Below are 20,671 nucleotides of genomic sequence, written 5' to 3'. Positions count from 1 at the left end.
GTAGCTGACTGGTTTAAGTGTTTAACTTCTGGTTGGAGTTTGCATGTTCTCCCCGTCGTGCATGCATGGTTTTTCTTCAGGTACTCCGGTTTCCACCCAAACCTCGAAAGCATGCATGGTAGGTTAACTGAAAACTTTAAATTGCCTTGTAGGGGTCAATGTGATCGTGAATGGTTGTTTATTTCTATGTACCCTGTGATAGGCTAGCAACCAGTTCAGGGTGTCTCCTGCCTCTTGCCCAAAGGTAGCTGGGAAAGACCCTGGCATACCTGTGACCCTAGTGAGGTGCAGAAATGGATGGATGGGCAATTAATCTACAGTCACATAAATTTCATAATTCAGAACAGTATACAGGGGCAGCACAGTAGCTCAGATGGTAAAGCCTTGGCCTCATAGTTCTGAGGACCCGGGTTCAACACATTCAAAAAAACATGTAACATTAATTGGACACTCTTAATTGCCCCTGGGTGTGGTTGTTTGTCTCAATGTGCTCTGTTATTAGCTGACAACCAGCTCACAGTGTACCCTGCCTCCTTCCTGTTGACAGCTGCGATAGGCTCCAGGACTACCCATGACCCTCGTGAGTATAAGTGGCAAAGAAAATGGATGGGTGGAGAACAGTATACAGTATATTTATTGGGGGAATTACTGTATACATGACATCTTCCAAATGCTTATAGGGAATAATGCTCAGAAAGTGTAGGCTAACATCTTTACATTTGCTGGAAAATCTGGCATATTATTTTTCAAGTGTCTAGTGATACGTTAAACATCCATCCATCCAATTTGCAAAAAGGAGTTGTGTAAAACTACCAACACAATATCTGTATCACGAGAACTGGGATTCTGCCTGAGCAAATGAAAGATCCAACTTTGACAGTGTAAAAGACTCAATCAAATATCATTGATGATTTTTGTTTTGATCACATTTGGCATGAATTTCTAATATTTGGGTTTCCTTAATTAAATATTAGGTGGACAAATGTGAAAAAGTTTGTTAGATGCACAGGTACCAATAAGAAAAACGATGAGTAATCTATTCATGATTAAAGATGTAAATCAAAGAGTGTAAAAAAAATATGCTGTGGCATAAAATCACTTAAATATTCACATTTATCTCTGATATTGAACACTCCAGTGACAACATAACGACAGATCACACGACTGAATACGCTGCCACAATTGCCAATTTTATTTCTGAAAAATAGTTTGCAAAATAACCTGGAAAAGCAAAAATCAATGTCCTCGCAGACAAGTTCTAAATTACCTCTCAAATGAATACATTAAGCAGCGCCAAGAAAACATTTCAAATGCTTGCTCAATAGAACCGACCAGTTACAAATCGCGGTCTATCTAAAAACAAATAGTGGCTTATGTTGACTACAATATAAAGAATGTACTGGAACCTTTGTCCTGACTGAGAAGAAAATATTCACAACAATGTTCAAAGATTGAAAATAACCAGACTAGCACTTATTCAGTAGATTTGAGGAAATGTCAGCCAAGATTGCAAATTAAATGCAATGGATGTATTCTCTGCATCGTGGTGTGGATTACTGTCTTCCCTTTTTATGTTTATGTATAAAAGCAGGCCTGTGTTGTCATAATGAATGACAATAACAATGAAAATGGTGTAAAAATCATGAAAATGCATTCATCGTTGGGGCGCATATCTCTGGTCATGTTCATTTGACACACACACACACACAAACATTTCAATACTTAACTCAAGCTGTGCTATCACTGGACTTGATTACAGAGAGTCCAAATTGGTATTCTCGGCCACAGACACAGATGCATGTTTGGCTTTGACATGCAACAGTTCACTCGGACTTCACGTAACTGAGAAGTTCTTCTTTATCCATCTGATAATGACTTTTCTTCCAGATGTCACGCAGCTTCTGTAAAGTGGAGCCTATCTCCTTGCCCGTGAGGAGGCCCAATCTCCTGAGGTCATGTCCGCTGATGGGGAACCGAGGTACGGCCCACGTGCTAAGTTCAGCCAGGAGCTTGTGCTCACCTTGATACTTCAGCAGCTCACACACTTTACTCCGAGTATCCAATTCACGACTCTGTCAAAACAATAAGTTTCAGATCAATGACTTCACTTAACGGGATACAAAACAGAATGTGATTTCTCCTGCTTTGAGATGCATCTTTTCGACCAGAATTCAAAGAAACACACCTTAAACCCCATACTATGAGATTTCACTTTAATTACGGCTGTCAAGCATTTTGGCTACACAACAAATGGCTGTTGTAAGTCAACCGTGGCTGATATTTGTTTTTCAATGCAAGCGGACCTTTCCTTGCCATTTGTTTACAATGCTCACCAGCAACTATAAACTTGTGTGTTGTCTCTGCCATTAAAAGACAAAATCTTTTGAGTGTTTTTCAAATAAGTAAATATTCATATTGTATTCTCATTGTAGAGAAATTGAACCAAATTATGACAACATTATATTCATTGTGATGTCGTAATAACAATGTGTATAATTGAGCATTTTTGGGCTGTTCAACAAAGTGGCAAAAACCAATGAAGAACATGCACAAAGACGTTCTTGTGCCAAATGGCAGCAGCGGAAAAAAGTGCTAACCATGTCAAACTAAATGTCCAGTCACCTCAGTGCAAGAATAGGATTAAGTTTACTGTATTTTGTCCAAAGAACGCTTCACGATGTGTTGTCGTTTGATGTGCTCCGTTTAGCTTCGAGCCTCAGCCTACACCACATGCAACTTCAGTCAAGTCACTTGGGTGAGTGCAGCAATAAAATACCTGGATGCCAATGTTGAAAAAGCAAACATGTTTAATGGTAGGCTGCATTCTTTTGCACTAGTGATTTTTAGCATTTATTTTCATCTGCAAAACAGCATAAGAGCTGATGACTGACACAAAAATAAAATAGACTGTCAACTATTTAACCGTATTGGAAAGAAAGTAACAACACAATGATTGGGACAAAATTCACAAAAACGTTTGACAAACTCTTGTGTCTCTTCGGTGTTTGGGTTAAGGTATCAATGTGTTCCAGAGGATTTCAATCCATCCACGACCTTCATTCCTGTCTTTCGTGTTTTTTTTATTTTTTACAAGTGTCATGAGTTTTTTTTCCTGGCAAAATGGTGAGCTCTGGTGACTTGGGGCTAGTGAAATGAGTCGAGCCAAATATGACAAAACACAGCTTTAAATTTAGTTTATTTTCTGAGTGAATCTGTGCCAACTTTAATTGCAATGTTACACAGGATAGGCACAAAGATGTACATTTAATTGCTACGCACTCGGAGCAAATTACATAAAACATGGCTTTTATACAGTTGCTGACCTCCTCCAACTTATCATCGGAACCAATTTATTGACTAAATTGTTCATACTTCAATAATGTTTGTTTGCCTCTTTCACTTACAAAGCACCAACCCCTCTCATAATTCTTTACCTTTTGTGAAGAGCAACTAATATCCCTGCTGTATACTGAGATGCCGAAACAGGAGCTGAGCCTCCAGTATACAGTATTATGTCAAAGTATGTTCAGTAAGTATGACTAATATGACTACAGCTCGCCGAGGAGCTGAGTTTTCATTCCTTGAACAGGGACTCCTATATCAGTTTGTCAAGTGTGACAAAAACGGTTTAATTCTTTTTAATTGTATTTAATTCTCTCATTGCTTTTAGTATATTAAAAAAATCACTTCTCTTATTATAAAGCACTGTACAGCATTTAATTCGGGTTTTTTTTTGGGAGGGGAGGATGGAACAGATTGATGGAATTTCTATGCATCCACCCAGTTAGCATACCGCCTATCCTTAATAGGGTCTGTCCTGGCACCAACCTCAGCTGACAATGACCGAGAAGCAGGGTACACCCTGAACCGATTGCCAGCCAATTGAAGAGAACGTACAGACAAAAAAATAATTTACATTTGCATGCACATATATGGCTGATTTAATCTTCATTCCACCTGCCACTCATGTTATTAATCTCACTTTGCAAAAACTTGATATACAATTGTTTTGAGTTGTGAGCATGAGTAACAAATGTAACTCAGAACTCAAGACACCACAGTAGTGGCCAACCAAGGATTAACAATAAATTTTAAATATACAATTTGCACCTAGAATGACCACAGGGAGCCAAGCAAAAGGCCTGAAAAATATACAGAGTGAAAAACAATGTGGACGAAAAGCACCAATACTGGGCAACACTATGATATAGGCAGGTAGCCATATAACACTGAATCACGAGCATAGTTTTTTTTTTTGTCACACACCATATTAGGAAGTTAAAACTTACGTCAATAATGAAGTCAGTAAAGGTTTTGAGACCTTCCGAATCTTCATCATTCTTGTAGAGATCTTTTCTGTACTTGACCAGAAACAGAGCCAGAGTCTTCTCCTCCCGAGACACCTTCAGTCGCGTGTCCATCCTCTCTACTTCCTCTGGGCAGCGGCAGAGAGCTGCTAGAATGGTCATAGGTTTGGGAGAGTGACCTTTGGCATTCTGCCACACCCGCTTCATCTCATCAACATTGCCATCAGAAGGTAAACCTGAGAGGAAGAAATGTCATGATTTTGTATTAAATTGAGAAGCTCACTGATCTATTCAGCATATATACATACAGTGAACCTTCACTCTGTGCAGTATACGCAAATGGGGGGAAAAAAAAACATTCCGTCCCTTCCGAATTGTTTAGAACACACTATGCATGCAGCACTTCCGCACTCTGTCTAAGGTGACATCAACTTTTGGGAGCATGTAAATGCAACACCGTAGGCTGGAGGAGCCATCTCCTTGCCATTGAAAAGTAAAAAGCTTTGATGTAATTTCAACCTCGTATACGTTTAAGTGCTCCTAGGTTCAATTTTAAAGCTTACCTCAAAATGTCTGTCTCTCAAGTTGAAAGGCCTAAGTGACCAAATTTGGTAATTGAGGCCAAAGATCTCGTTTGCACACTCTTAATAACATTGCAACCAATTATCAACTGATTTCTTTTGGTTTTGTTTTTCACAGTAAAAGAGAAGTGGTCAGTCATTTTTCCCCAGTTTCCTCTGTTTTTGTTTAATTATTTCATCATTTCTTATCCTTTTCACAATAACCTGATCAGGATGAAACTTGTCTCATTATACAGTGAACTCCTGCCTGTTCTGTTCTTACTTTCCTATCACGACTGTGAAAAATCAGCAGATCCGTGGAATTCTGTGGGTTTTCCATGCAGCAAAAACATTTATGTAGATCATAAATTTGACTACAAAATTTGGGGGGGTAACATAGTATAATGTTGACATTGACGGTCTGTAATTGTGACCATCATACTAACAGCATTGAAGAACGTATTATGGAAGGCAAGGTGCAAATCTTCCGCCATTTATACAATACTTTATTGCTGTGATCTTTCTTCACATTTAAATCCATTGTATGGTATTGAGTTTACACATGAATAAGTTTGCGGTATATTGGGTGTCACGGAGGGACATACAGTGAAGAAAATAAATATTTGAACACCGTGCTATATTAGAGGTTCTCCCACTTATAAATCATGGAGGGGTCTGAAATTTTCATCGTAGGTGCATGACCACTTTGAGAGAGATAATCTAAAAAGAAAAATCCAGAAATCACTATGTATGATTTTTTTAACGATTTATTTGTGTGATACAGCTGCAAGTAAGTATTTGAACACCTGTCTATCAGCTAGAATTCTGACCCTCCAAGACCTGTTAGACCGACTTTAAAAGTCCACCTCCACTCCATGTCATTGCCAATGACCATTTGGATGATACAGAGGAGTCATGGGAGAAGGTTTTGTGGTCAGATGAGACCAAGATGGACCTTTTTGGTCATAATTCCACTAACTTTTCCACTGTGTGTGGAGGAAGATGAATGATGAATTCCATCCCAAGAACACCATCCCTACTGTGAAGCATGTGGGTGATAGCATCATGCTTTGGGGGTGTTTTTCTGCACATGGGACAGGACGACTGCCCTGTATTAAAGAGAGGATGACCGCGGCGATGTATTGTGAGATTTTGGGAACAACCTCTTTCCCTCAATCAGAGTATTGAAGATGGGTCGTGGCTGGGTCTTTCAACATGACAATGACCTGAAGCACACGGCCAAGAAAACCAAGTAGTGGCTCCGTAAGAAGCATATCAAGGTTCTGCCATGGCCTAGCCAGTCTCCAGACCTAAACCCAATTGAAAATCTTTGGAGGTGTTTCTCAGCGACAGCACAGAAACCTGTCTGATCTAGAGAAGATCTGTGTGGAGGAGTGGGCCAAAATCCCTCCTGCAGTGTGTGCAAACTTGGTGAACAACTACAGGAAACGTTTGACCTCTTTAATTGCAAAAAAAGGCTACTGTACCAATTATTGACATTGGTTTTCTCCGGTGTTCAAATACTTATTTGCAGCTGTATTACACAAATAAATCATTAAAAAAAAAAAAAAAAAAATCAGACATTGCGATTTCTGGATTTTTCTTTTTAGATTATCTCTCTCACATGCACCTCCGATGAAAATTTCAGACCCTTCCATGATTTCTAAGCGAGAGAACTTCCAATATAGCAGGGTGTTCAAATACTTATTTTCTTCAATGTAGTACAGATGAAGAACCTTCATTTGGGTTCAAGAATCAGTGGAAATGGCACTGGCTGGAATTAAAACAAAAAAAATAATACCTTCACGAAAATGTTAAAATGAAAAAAAAGTGTGCAGGCATACTGCATTTTGTGTCATCAAGATGTGAAACATGGATCTAGAGGGAGAACGTGTTAGTCAAGCACCTCAACGGAAGGAAGTACGCACCGCTGGTTAAAATGAAGCAGCCAAATTATAGATTATCAGGTATGTTGCGATCACATTTCTAGGAATTTACTGCATACATTGACACACACACACACACACACACACAAGCACACACGCGCACACACATACACACACACAGACAAACAAACGCACGGACACACCGTTTATTGTTCTTTGGGTTTTACTTTTCCCATTTCAGAGCCCTGAAATTGACTTATCTGACTTTTTTTTCCTGTGGTACCTATCCTGTGATATTTGTTGAAAAAGTCCCCTATTTGATGTTGTAATACAAAGTGGGCCTTGGTGGTAATCACTTTGCAAGGCACTACAAACAGGGAAATCAAAAAAGTCTTGTCACAAAAACATCAAGAGAATCGATAACGACCACAGAATACTTAAGTAAAAACATTTCAAGGCAATAGTGTGTCTCACCAATGTAATGTGCCAGCCCCAAACTGTACATCATCTCCAGTAGTCGAGAAGCATGGTGACCAACCACAATCTTTTTCAGCTCCACCCAAATCCGTTCCCCTGAAATAGCCACAAGCCCACTGCTGTTTGCTCGAATAGCCTCCAGTGTCTCAGGCTCGTGCTCATCAGGTTTCACAGCTACTTTTCCATAGAACCTGTTGGTATACAAAATGGTATAAAAAAAATAACTGCACTGGTTTTGTTTTTCCACGCTATCATGTTTGATGTTATCACTAACCTGCTTCTTCTCATGAGTTTAAATCACCTGAATCAAAGGCAAACAGCCCACCTGAAATATCGCAGTATTCTTAAGTAGTCCTCTTGGATCCTTTGTTCAGCACTGCCAACAAACCGGACCGTTCGATTCTGGAGGTCATCATATCCTTTGAAATAGTCATATAATGTGCCATCCAGACCTTCAGGGGAAAAAAAAGAGTCAACAAATCCAAGACAGTACAGTGGAATTGAAATTTAAATGCACAAGTATAAACAGACCAATCACCTAAAAACATGGAGTTGATTGTAAGATCTCTTCTCTCAGCATCTTTCTGCCAGTCAGTGGTGAACTCCACTTCAGCATGACGTCCATCAGTTTGAACATCCACCCGCAATGTAGTCACCTCAAAATTCTCATTATGAAGCTATAAAAGATAAGCAAATGTCAAAAGAAATTTAACTACTGTGATAGCAGACCAAATGTGGAAGACCAATGATGACCGATTTGAGGGTTTTACTTCCTGAAACAACACAATAAAATTATACGTTAACATAAATAAGAACTTAATTTGTTGAATGAGTATTGCATGTCCAAATTGATTTTACATATATTTGTCAAAAACCATGTTGTGTTCTAAATGTATAAGTGATATGTGCTCATAGAACTAACTAGAGGTTACCCAGATGATTTGGAATTGGGATTACTACTGTATATCCCAACAATATTGTAAAAATGTAAACATTTTCACAATATACATTTAATAATAACTGGTGGTGAAATTCAATTTACACTATATTGTATATTTGTCTTGCAGCAGACCACGCACATGCATGCAAGAAATGGGAGCTTTCAAAATAATAGGGCTCCGAGTCTGGATGCATCTCTTCAAAAATAGCTATAAGTTAGGTTGCATACAGCAAAACTTGAATCGTCACTCTATGGGTACAATGGCCAAATCCTTGCGGTTACTGCCACTCTCAGTTTTGCCAGACTATGAATAATTTCCGGATGATTGATGAAGTCTACAAAGGCTTACTCTTGCTGTTATCGTGCCATGCTTCTCTCCTTTGTTGTTGATCATCCTGATGCCTGCAGCCTGGAACATGTGCTTCATCTCCTCAGGAGTAGCGGTAGTGGCAAAATCCACATCTTCAGGCTGCTTTCCAGTCAACAAGTCCCGTACAGCACCTCCAGCTATTCTTAGTTCATACTGGTGCTGCTTGAACATTTCTGACAAGATAAAACACAGAACATTTTAGTGGATGATGTAGCTACCGTATAGGTCAATCCTTCCACATATCAATTTTCTATCGTAGTTGTGAGGGTCACAGGTAAGATGGAGCCTATTCCAGTTGAGTCTGGGTGAGCTGGGATACACCCTTGCAAATGGGACTGGTAGCCCGTCAATTGGTGGGCACATACAAACAACCATCCACTCTCACAATGAAATCTACATCTTACACTACACAACTCGACATGTCCATACAAATTTTGGTCACAATGTATCACAGTTTTGTGACATCAAGCATTGCTATAATACATGAGGAAAATCCTTGTCTGTTAAATATTACAGACCTGGGCAATTATTCTGATACTTTCAGAGGTTGATGTGGGAAAAGATTGAGGTGTTCACATAAATATTGTTGACGATTGCTCGCAATTCTGTGAAATTAAGCTTTATCAGAGTCCTCACTGCGACATGACATCTCAATCAGGTGATTTTTGGCCTCGCAGCATGTTGGAAGACAAGCAAGCATACCGGCAGCTGTAGCTCCACTCACGAGTGACCACATTATTTTTCAAACTTGCACAAACCAACCAGCCTCCAGGTATGGTAAACTTCTGTGCTGTGGTTGGGTGCTCCAACAGAGCAGTGCCCGACGTAAACAAGTCATTCTTCAGTTATAAGTTTAAGCAGTTTATGCTGTTATAAAAAGGCAGGGAGAACAAACTGAAAAACATTTTTCTCAACATCAAAGGGATTGGCTAGAAGCTTTGTCCAGAGCAGATGTAAACACTGCTAATCTGTCCCAGTATTGTGTCTGGTCAGATCATTTTGTCACTGGTAAGTGTTTTTTGACAATTGAGTGATAAATTTAATCGAATGTCACATCTGTCGTCCATTCCTGTTTGGGTAAGTCGTAGGGGGTTAACTCCATCAACCAGAGCAAGTTTCTCCTTGTAACGATTCCTTTCGACAGCTGGCTGGCTGTCAACATGTTTACACTTGGCAGAAGGACCTGCCATGCCTTGCGAGATCATGTAGATCAAATTCCAAGCGAAGAAACACTGACGAAAAATTACACCTACACACACTCGAACTTCCCGGGGGGTTTGTTTGTCTTCCAATACGGCGGAAAATTAAGGCGCATGCTCAGCAGTGATGTCAGTCGCAGCCCTCTATATGACGCAGTCATCAGAATGTCTCCAATGAAACATTCGCTGAGGCTCTCTGGCGACACAGCTTGTCTGAACTCTGGCTCTGCAACGAGCAGACGCTCAAGTGGCCATCTGGTCGCCAATTTGCCTTCAGTCCAGCGAGTTAGAGATCTTCATGAGCCAAACGTCACATGCAAGTTCCCTCTAATTTTTCCACGCAGGGTTCATACTCAGTCTGACCAAAAGAATGTAAGGGCTTTTTAGGGGTATTCTTAGGGGCCGACACGAAAAATTTGGGGCTATCGTGGGAAATCAAGAGTAAGGAAAAAAGACTCACCCAATGGTGCCATCAACTGTTCTTGGTTTATGAAATGTTCCAGTACCTCGGTACCTGTAACAGTGATCACCTGTCGTCCCTTGTGGTAGTTCTCATTGATATGACCAATGTCAACGTCTTCACATAACAGTATACAGAAAAACAGATTCTAACTACAATTGCAACTATATACACAAATGTCTTCTACTGATGTCTGTTTCAGCACCTCTACTCTAGCTCCTTGAGCCTACCCAGTGCCTCCTCTGTTGCTGCAGAGGTGCCAAAGTGGCTCTCTTGTCCTTTGCTTTGCCTCTGAGTGCATTGGCCTCGGTGATAAACCTCAGATTCCTCTTTTCTTCTGCCTCCTCACACAGCATGTCAGCCTTCTCAATAAGCTTAGATATGTCAGTCTCTATTCTGGCTTTTTTGGCTTTGAGGCAGTAGAGATGAAAAGTGGGCAGTGATGCCAAATGTAGCCAGGTACGAAGTCTTCCTTTCCCCACAGTGGTAGTTTTTAGCAATGTCACTGTCTGGGAACATGACTGCAAACATTTTCGAATTATTTTCACAAGATTTGCAACTGTAATGGCTGCAGATCACTTTTAAAGTCCACACGATCTCTGCCTTTAACGAGCCTGTCTTCGTGTATTGAACAACGTTCATAAAGCCTGACTTCTGGCTGGTTGAAGTTGATGACTGGACAACTGTAGGTGCGCATGCACTGCCAGTTCCACTGCCTGAAGTTGATGATACACTATCTTGATATTTTAAAAACAGATTCATACAAACGGAAGATTAGAGAGTCTTCGCCAAATCAGTGTGTCTCCTGTTTTTCCGGTGCAACTCAAGGCTTTGACGCCCATATTTTCAAGCTGGTAACTCTGCTTGCACAGATGGCAGTAAAACATGTGCCGATCTTTTGGATCTCGACGAACCCAGCTCCCAAACTCCTTACTTTCAACCCAAGCATCTTGAAAAATGCACTTCCCTATGATACAAGTTGGATCGATGAAAGAACTACGCTACGTCGTAACGAAGATGAAGTGAAATGCCTACTCACGGAAACAAACAATGGAATATTGACAAGATGGCGACTAGTTGTCAACACGGTGACTTCCGTTGACAATTTCCGGCTGTTTTGGACGCCAGACGGATCGCTATTTTTTTAAATAAAAGATTAATTAATTTTTTTTAGGGAGAATTTTGGCGGTAGAGGTTCTCCCTTTGATTTTTTTCATTTAAGGCCTTTTTAGGGGCTTGACTGGTTTTCACAGATTTTTAAGGACTTTTAGGAGCCCCTAAATGCACCTTTAGTGACTTTTCGGGCTGCGTGCGAACCCTGTCACGTCTGAGCAAACACACTAACCACGTGAGCACTGACCTTTTGTGAGCAACATCAGATGTATGCACTGTGGTCACATCGTTATAGGTCACGTGCGCTTTGAAAAGTTAATGTTACAAACAAAATGTTCCTCACATACATTTGGAGAATGTGCAATTCTGATGAAAGATATCCTGCTAGGTTACAAGGGGCCCGGTTGATTCATTTTCCAAAGCATAAAACACAGTTGAGGAAGTGTCTACGATGGATTAAGGCTGACGGAAGAGCGCAGGTACAACTAAGTGTGGACAATATCAACAAACACAAGGGTGTATGTTTGAAGGTAAGTGAGGGAGAAGTAACTTCTCTGAATTTGATTGAATTATTATCAGTGCTTTATACATTGCAGGAGAACAACTTTCATTTTGTTAGTGTATCACTGAGCTGCTGAATGAAGTAATGTTTATGTGTTGAATGTTGTTGTAATGTTTTATGCCGAAGAGTTGGGTTAGGGATATGTAAATGTGCAATGTCATGCAAGAGAAATGTCTATTTGCCTATTTGCATCACATCAGGCTTTTAAGACAGAGTACTGGGTTTGATTACGAGCCAGGTCAAATGAATACATCCACTCACTTATAAAGACTACAATATTACTCATGAGTAAAGTAAGTAAAAAGCAGAGCAAGTAAAAAGTACTCAACCTGCTTTACATGTCCAGTACAACTCCACTAATTTATCCTGTTGGATTTCAATATGAAGTTTGTGAGGCGTCAAACTTTTTTGCATTGATCGACAACGTTTCGCTGTAACTCTGACATTGCGTCCTGCTCTGTCCAAAATCTTAATTCCGTGTACATATCCTTGCGTGAAATAGTGGAGACCTCTCTGTAGAACTCTCTTGGACAAGTCTGACGCATTTGGCAAAAAAAAACATACCCCAATATTATCTGGAATACGCAGTAGAGAATCCAGTTCATACCCGTGTTATGTTAAGTCGGCATTTTGGAAGCTTGTGGGGCATGGCAACTGTAGCTAAGAGGGCCGGAGCTGAAGATCGCCAGTCGGAAAGGTCCATTCCGCAGTGGCATTGGTCACATGTCAAGATTGCACCTCACCTGCCAGTTCGTTCAGTCCATCGGTGAACAAAACCTGGAACTCGCTGCTCTTTAGTTGCATCGTGAAGAGACTCCTCCAATTGAGGCACGACCTACGCGCCAAGCTCGCTCTCAATATTGTGCTCCACATCTGTGGGAATACAATTACAAAGCGTGTTTGATCCTATTCACAGCTGACTTGCTTGTATTTCGCTAGTACTTTGCGGTGTAGTCATGCTTTGCAGCCACTCGTACACGTTACACAATTTTTTTACTCCGAAAACTTGGGAAAACATAAAGTGTCGAAATGGGCGCAAAATGGAGTCCGAGTGTGATTGTCACCTGAAACGAGCACGGCAAGTCCTCTGCGCTTCACACTTGCCTGCCATCACATTGCGGAAGTGAAGCAAACGGGAAACCTTGTGACGTCATGTACCACCTGCCCAATAGCAGAGCTTCCACGGAGGGCTCAACACGAAATCATCTCGCGAGCTCTCACCACAGCTTGTGACGCCAGTTCCCGTTGCCTTGCTGTCAAGTCCGTAAATTGTCAGGAGAGATAATGGCCAGAGTAGAGGTGACGCCACTGAGACCGTGGGACGACTTCTTTCCCGGATGGGACAGATTCGCCAAACCAGATATGAAAGACACGGCGAAATGGAATAACAGAGTTGTCAGCAACCTACTCTACTATCAAACAAATTATCTGGCAGTTTCTGTCTGTGTTTTCCTTATGGTCGGGTAAGTAACGTTCCATCGGCTTATTATGGACACAATCGAGTGTCACCAATGCGTCTGTGTTTATTTTGTAACGCTGAAAAAAAAATATTATGAAGTGAAATATTCTGTGATTATTTAAGTGTGACAGCTACTTACATCTATACACAAGTTAAACGAGAGGACCCAGTTTGCCCAAGTTGTATGTATTAGGATGAATCCCCTTTTAAGAATTCTCATTGCAATGATATGGGTTACCAAGTGAATAGGGTAATGATGCGTTCAGTAATTATTAGGGTAAAAAACTGTTTGGAATATTGAGAAAATGTACAACCGCTTGCTAAATCTGTTGAGATCCAATCAGACCATCATTTTCAATTGCAAAGCATGCTAGAAAAAGTATACATAGTTCCTGAGAAGAAAGCATTAGATGACGCTGTTTAGTTCCCACTCAGTGACAGTGTCCCGAGTGTGAATGGTTATATTTTCTGTGTATGTGCCTTGAAGCGACTGACTGGCGACCAGTCCAGTTTATAGTCGGCCTTTCAATTGCAAAGCATGCTAGAAAAAGTATACATAGTTCCTGAGAAGAAAGCCATAGATGACGCTGTTTAGTTCCCACTCAATGACAGTGTCCCGAGTGTGAATGGTTATATTTTCTGTGTATGTGCCTTGAAGCGACTGACTGGCGACCAGTCCAGCTTATAGTCGGCCTTTCAATTGCAAAGCATGCTAGAAAAAGTATACATAGTTCCTGAGAAGAAAGCCATAGATGACGCTGTTTAGTTCCCACTCAGTGACAGTGTCCCGAGTGTGAATGGTTATATTTTCTGTGTATGTGCCTTGAAGCGACTGACTGGCGACCAGTCCAGCTTATAGTCGGCCTTTCACTCCAAGTCAGCTGAGATCCAGCTCCCTGTGACCCTCAACTGCATTAGTACTGAAGAAAATGTACAGGATGTATGGATGGATCTACTGATAACTGTTTGTCACATTTTCTACCTCTCCGATAAAGTACAACCAAAATATCATGTATGGGCTTTCAATTGTACAGTGCTTTTTTTGTTGTTGTTTGTTTTTGACCTGCTTAGATCTCCAATTGCTTTAACACACTCATTTACCAACTATTGACACAGCATCAGGGGCAACCATTGGTTCAATAGCACGCTTCTAAGGACGCTTCAGCATGATCACAAGAGCTGAATTCAGAATAATCTCAATCTTTTCAATAGCAACCTAAAACTACACTGGATAACATTGAAGAAAATTAAAAAGTATAATTCACCAAAAGCAAGTTCTAGTGATTATAATAAGTAAACTTTATTTCTGGCACATGGCTTCTACAAAAGAATGCATAAAAAAATATTACTCACAATGTATGATCACATTCAAGTGAATATAATTAAACTCATACATGATTCTTTTTACTATGAAAAAAGGAGAAGTTGTGACTTCCTAAAATTACAACCTGGCCTTTAAAGCATCTTCAGTGAACAAAATATGCATGTTTTTGGAATGTGGGAGGAAATCAGCATGTCAAAAGAAAAGCCCACCCATGCACAGGAATTCAAACCAGGACTTCTCTGTCTCTGTTAAGTGAGATATGAGAGCCACTTTTCACCATGGTACCACAAAGCATAATGTCAGTAAATACTTGCAATAATTTGGTTTTCACCGTATATAGTGTCGCAATATATTGTACCATTTGTTTTGGATGCCATTGGATTTTGCACAGGAATTGGCCTCCATAAAACCATCTTCATGCCAGCCTGGCTGAGGTCAACACTGTTGAGACAAAAGCCCAGCTCAAATTAGCAATTGTGTGTCATGTTCTATTTACTGTCGTGATGCTGATTTTTGTGATGAAGCTCTCATAAGTCATTCATTTAGATAGCTGTTCACGTGACCATGTAGTACAAGTATGAAAGGGTTCTTTATCACCTACAACTGAACTGTTCATGTATATGGGTGGGGGTGGGGCAGTTCAGAATTGCCTATTTTGTCAGTGATTGAACATTTAGGGGCTTTAGAGATGATACACTGTGGCGACCCCTCACGGGACAAGGCAAAAGGACAAGAAGAACAAGAAGTCGTGCACACCAAATTTTTACTCTGACACAGTGACCTTTAATCATGTCTAACTTGCTTTAGAAGAAAATGGTCAGGTATGTTATTTTTGAAAACATTATAGTCGAATGTGCATCAAACATTCTTTTACTGAACAATAGTGTACTGCATTGCATGCAAAGTTATTTTTGTCTGTGAGTGAAATCATCTTTGTAATGAGTGATCAAGCTGAGTATAGAGCACGGGTGACCACTATGTTACTTGCAGGAACGGGGTACCCCGCAAGGGCCAAATAAGTATGGGCCTGTTCTCAAAATAGCTCACTAATAATGGGACTTTATCTTCTAGAATATTATAGAAGTGAGTGAAAATAAAATCACATAGTAAATGGAAACCCTTGACTGAAATCAGTACATACATTGACAAAGCAAAGCAAAATGTACATTGGTACTTGGTGGAGAAATGTTGTAGACAAGCACAACAATGTGATAGTTTTTGTGTAGTCTCAACATCTCAGGGTTTGCATACAGCTCAGAAGAGATTATGTACCACACCTCTTAACAAAACCCCTCTAAATCCTTCAAGGGCTGCCGCTTAAAAACTTGATGCTTCAGCTCCCTCTGCAGTTTTTCTGTTGGATTGAGGTCAGGAGACGAACTAGTTGTGTTCACGACCTTAAAATGCTTCTTTTTGAACCACTTTGTTATGTGATAATTTTATGTTGTCTTTTAACACAATTGTTATTCCTTCTATTATCACAATCTCTCAACAACCATAAACATTTAAGACAGTCCATTTCTTTGTGGGTGCACAAACACAATTTTATCAAGGAAGCTTCCTCCAGTTTATTATCTGAGGGTTTGTCGTTGTAGTGATTCACTCTCACCACTTGATAGCGCTAGCAACCAAATTAAAATTCGAATGGCAGCCAACAGCCTCATAACTGCTCAAAATGATCTCCATATGTCCTGTCCTTGTGTCCTGCAGGTTCCTGAACCCTTTGGGAATGTTCACCGCCATGGCTGTGGTCTCAGGAGTTTTTCTGTGCTCAGTGTGGGCAGGCGAAAACAGAACGGCCATCAGGAACTTCAAAAGACAGAACCCCACAGCCTTTATGATTGCTGTTATGGTGACTAGCTACGTCTTCATATCCCTGTTGGGGAGTGTCATGGTGTTCATGACCGCAATCACTTTACCGCTCACCTGTAAGTTACAGACAGGCATGTTGGATCACTGATTCCCAACCTTTAAGGAGACAAAGAAAATTTTAAATGAGAAACATCTTACTGCCCAGAACTAAATGAACATTTGAAAAAATGTGGATACATAGATTAATTATGTAGGCTGCCTTCCACCTTCCTCCTGGAAGAGCATTTAATAGTTCTGCCTGTCATAGTACATTGCTGACGTAGATCGCTTCAACAAACATTATTTGTCGTACATTTTGGGGACCAATTTAGTGAAATTTGATAATTTACCAAAGCATAGAGGTTGGATCATTGTTTTAAATATAGTATGTATGTATTTGGTACAGGGAAGAAAGTACATGGTATTGTAGTAAAATACAGAAACACTTCTGATTAGGTTATTAATGAATGCTTTTTGCCAAATGTTTAAACAAAATCAAAAAGCTAACCCTCTCCAAACTCTGACCCCTTTAGTGGTATTGGCCCATTCATCCTTTCGCCTCCGCAACATGAAGAACAAACTGGAGAATAAAATAGAGTGTTCCGGACTCAAAAGGTCACCAATGGGCCTTTTCCTGGAGTCTCTTGGTCAGCAAGAGGAGAACTTTCAAAAGATTCAGAACTTGCTGGAGTCCAAAATGAAGGAATGACTGGACTCAGAAAGGACAACACACTCCTGTTCATCCGTTTACCAAAGATTTTGACCCACTTCCATCTATCTGAATGGGCCCCGTGAGCTCCCTTTACCTTATGATGAGAATCAAATGTGCTATGCCCACTGAGTATTCCACTCCTACTAGACTACGCCCTAATTCTAAAATCTGGCTTGTATTTCTCACTCACTCACAGACGTCAACCACAGCAGTTCCCCACTAAGGTTAACTATTATTACAAGGCATATAAAAAATGAAAAAAAAAAACTCATGATATATGTCCTTGCTGAGATATGTTAAAGATGCTATTGTTTCAAATCTGTATAACCCCACATAAAGTTTGCTTTAGTTCTCGTGTGCATAGAAAACAGCTAAGCTCAGATGTTTTGCAATAAAAGAGAAAGAACCTGCTTACTTTGGCGCCATGATGAATGGAATACGTGAGTCACATCACTGTGTCAATGTTGAAAAGTGAAGACTTCAAAAGGGTCTGAGGTCTTAAATCAAATCCATCCGTATTCCTCCTGCACCCCTGAGTCTTTAATCTTGACAGAGCCCTCTGGGTGACTGATTATCTTGGTTGATGTTAATCAATGGGCTGCTCCGCATTATAGTACAGATTATCAGTGTGAATTGATATAATCCACCTCCATGTGTCAGTAGAGCAGCATGTCACCTTGTTTTTCCTATTGGCTTGTGCAGAAAAGCAATGTTAGAAGGGGCATATTAAAAATGAGTTTGACACACTTTGGGGAAAATTGGGGCACAGTATATTATCAATATTGGTTTCACACAAACTACTTTTTTTTAATTTTTATTGGTTCACCAATTTTTATTTCCAAGCTATCATACTGATCAAGAAGACATTATCTTTACTTTTTTTTCCATTTGTGTTTTGAGGAATAAATTCATAGCTGTCAAGACCTTTTCTTTTTTTTTTAATCTGCAATGGATGTATAGTATGGAACTTAAAAAAACATTCAAGGAGCACTGATTTGTTAAAATTTTCAAAACAAAAAAAAAAGTCAAGCCATATCAGGTATAATAATTTAACTGAGAAATTGTACAAGAGGCAATTCTAGTATGGTAAATCAGTGTGTAAGTGAAAATAGAAGTTAATACTTAAAAACAATAAAGCATGCAGTGAATATTATCTTTTGAGTAATGTATGATTCTTTTATTTATCTGTCTATTTTTACTATTTTCATTTTTGGATTATGACAAATAATACAAAATAACAACAAAATGAAAATGAAAATGCTATAAAAATATGTAGTGTTTGCTCACTTGTAAGGACTTGAGCTTTGGAACCAGAGGGCTACAGTTTGAGTACAGCTTCAGACAAATGCAAAAAATTAAACAAAATAATAATAAGAAGAATTTCTTGTGAGTAAGAGGCTAGTTTGCTTCTTAAATACTGTCAAGGGTGGCCTTGCTCAAGAGATGCAACACTTTGTGTGCCCCTCAGGCTGACTCTCCTTCCATGTCTACATGTTTGTGGTCTAGTTCTCTGCGAAGTATACAATATGCATACGCAGATTGTGGGTGTAATTTTCCTTTGTGGGATTAATAAACATGTACTGGGATGTATAACGAAAAAATAAATATGAGCGGCAAGCGTGTCATCCATGTGCAAAGTTGCATTCACCATTGAAAACATGTAGTGGCACCTGCTATGGGAGAGGAACAACAGAGCATTTCGGATCTATCCATCTCTTCAGATGCGGAAGCTCTTTTCAAAGAAGAGAAAATCTCACAATTGAGTGAAGTGACCGGGGCAATATTACCCTTTCGTTTTGACCCACATTTAGATGATATGCGGATCACATCTGACTAACAACAGACTCCCCGACTGTATGACAGTATGTAGCGTACTCAGTCTCGAGCGACAACAACACCGCGGCCTTGGTGCGATGAGCCGATCCCGCCTTCAGTCGGGATAGCTCATGACGTCGCCGAGCTGGGGTAGCTCATCGCGGTGCGGAGCCGGGATGCTTTACAGCGTTAACATCGCTCGCGGCTGAGTGCGCCATCGTCGGCAGCGTTTTATATCGCCAACGGCAGCGGCAACGTCGGCGAAGGACAGCGCTGTGAATGGCGGCGGCGATGAACAATGCTGCTGACGATGTCGCTGTGTATGGCACACTCAGCCGACAATGCCGTAAAGCGGCCTGGGTCGGCGTCGCAATGAGCCACCTTGGCGCCGCGAAGCTGTGATCGGCAGATGCGGCTTTGACTGACACGTACATCAACACATTTAGCACCCCTGACTTACGTATGCGTATCTTTTGTTACGTTCAGAGAGCATTACGCCCCCCTCAACTATTATTTTTTTTTTTAGTACCTCTATAGACACCTACCTGCCATTTGGAACCCATGAAGCACTCGTCCTTTGCACCTGTGCACTTGATTTTGCGTGATGAACTGGGTCTTTTGGAAAAGGATGAAGAGCGAATCCATCTTTTGGAGTGTTCAAGCAATATCCAGCAATACAACGAGCCGGCATTTTGGCTATCACGAAGGAAAAAAAGAGCTACCTTCAAGCAGGTAAAACTAGTATAAACGCATGAGGCTGCCTGAGTGCGCTCCTGCTGATAACGTCACTTCCTGCTTCTTCTCCAAAACAAATCCCTCAAGAGGATTTTCATGGCGGGAGTTATAAAAACCCATATGCGTCAAAATCATGTTGTGGAGTGAAGAAATGGAACGGTCCATTCCAGCTGCCTTTTTTTTTTTTATTAAAAACATACTAAAAATCATGAATTTCATGTCAGTGTAGCTTTAAATTGTGGACTGCATTGAAGTTGAAAAGTTAGTCAAATTATGAAAATTATCTGAACCAATTAAGGGTCCAGTGTCGATGTAGACATGGTGACTTTTAGGTGTGTGTGGTCTACCAACTCAAATTTAGCTCAATGTGAAGATGTTTTAATAGATAGATGATCATTGAAATGATCTGGGTGTGGGACTTGGGATCCACCTGGTGACTCTTCAGTATGAGTTGAGCTGAAAGGCTTTAACCCCTGTTGTGATGTACTGTTGCCCTACCTCAGTGCCTCACTGTCCTCCATATTGTGTAATTTGAAGAAGTGAAGCGCTGCTGGCAATAAGCTCAAGTAAAATCATGTCTCACAGAGCACAGTGGAGACTCTTGTTCATTTTATTGCAGCTGCTCACAATCCTCGCAGCACGTCTGCACACCCAACAGGTGTCTCATATACAACAGCGAAAGATAGTGCTGTACTGTACTCCACAAAATAACTCTCCATTTGAAACAAAATGTCAACAGACACTCCAGACCCTCAAAAGGATGCTGAGTATAAAATGGATGGGTGTTGAGTATTTTTCCCCCCAATTTGGATAATAACAATGAACTCTTTTTGCAAGCTTGCATCTGCCCCGAGTCCCTCTATCACTGTCGATTTTCTGACTGTTAAAAAGATTCAGCTAT

At 40.4% G+C, this 20,671-nt stretch overlaps 2 protein-coding genes across 2 annotated transcripts; one reads left to right on the top strand and one right to left on the bottom strand.

The window, feature by feature from the left end:
• Positions 1 to 1,169: 1,169 nt before the first annotated feature.
• Positions 1,170 to 13,072, bottom strand: trnt1 (tRNA nucleotidyl transferase, CCA-adding, 1). The gene is made up of 8 exons (XM_061832339.1): positions 12,939 to 13,072; positions 12,618 to 12,747; positions 8,520 to 8,713; positions 7,769 to 7,907; positions 7,556 to 7,682; positions 7,228 to 7,421; positions 4,290 to 4,543; positions 1,170 to 2,072 (listed from the first exon to the last, which is right to left on the bottom strand). Exons 2-8 carry the CDS (start codon positions 12,745 to 12,747, stop codon positions 1,824 to 1,826), a joined length of 1,287 nt encoding a protein of 428 aa, XP_061688323.1. The 5' UTR covers positions 12,939 to 13,072; the 3' UTR covers positions 1,170 to 1,823.
• On the top strand, positions 13,071 to 18,825 carry LOC133507383 (PRA1 family protein 3-like). Its single transcript, XM_061832340.1, has 3 exons — positions 13,071 to 13,337; positions 16,368 to 16,585; positions 17,042 to 18,825. The coding sequence occupies exons 1-3, from the start codon at positions 13,159 to 13,161 to the stop codon at positions 17,215 to 17,217; spliced, it is 573 nt and encodes a 190-aa protein (XP_061688324.1). The 5' UTR covers positions 13,071 to 13,158; the 3' UTR covers positions 17,218 to 18,825.
• The last annotated feature ends 1,846 nt before the right edge of the window (positions 18,826 to 20,671 follow it).

This window comes from Syngnathoides biaculeatus, chromosome 10 (assembly GCF_019802595.1).
Source record: "Syngnathoides biaculeatus isolate LvHL_M chromosome 10, ASM1980259v1, whole genome shotgun sequence".
NCBI classification, from domain to species: Eukaryota; Metazoa; Chordata; class Actinopteri; order Syngnathiformes; family Syngnathidae; genus Syngnathoides; species Syngnathoides biaculeatus.
This window is presented reverse-complemented; position numbering and strand designations above follow the sequence as displayed.

What these genes read in the sequence shown, in the direction of transcription:
- trnt1 (XM_061832339.1), bottom strand. Translation starts at nt 12,747, where the DNA reads ATGTGGAGCACAATATTGAGAGCGAGCTTGGCGCGTAGGTCGTGCCTC. An exon ending in ATGGCACGATAACAGCAAGA is followed by an intron (nt 7,908 to 8,519) that starts GTAAGCCTTTGT and finishes TATCTTTTATAG; the next exon opens with CTTCATAATGAGAATTTTGA. An exon ending in TTACTGACTTCATTATTGAC is followed by an intron (nt 2,073 to 4,289) that starts GTAAGTTTTAAC and finishes TTGTTTTGACAG; the next exon opens with AGTCGTGAATTGGATACTCG.
- LOC133507383 (XM_061832340.1), top strand. Translation starts at nt 13,159, where the DNA reads ATGGCCAGAGTAGAGGTGACGCCACTGAGACCGTGGGACGACTTCTTT. An exon ending in TGTGTTTTCCTTATGGTCGG is followed by an intron (nt 13,338 to 16,367) that starts GTAAGTAACGTT and finishes TGTGTCCTGCAG; the next exon opens with GTTCCTGAACCCTTTGGGAA. An exon ending in AATCACTTTACCGCTCACCT is followed by an intron (nt 16,586 to 17,041) that starts GTAAGTTACAGA and finishes TGACCCCTTTAG; the next exon opens with TGGTATTGGCCCATTCATCC.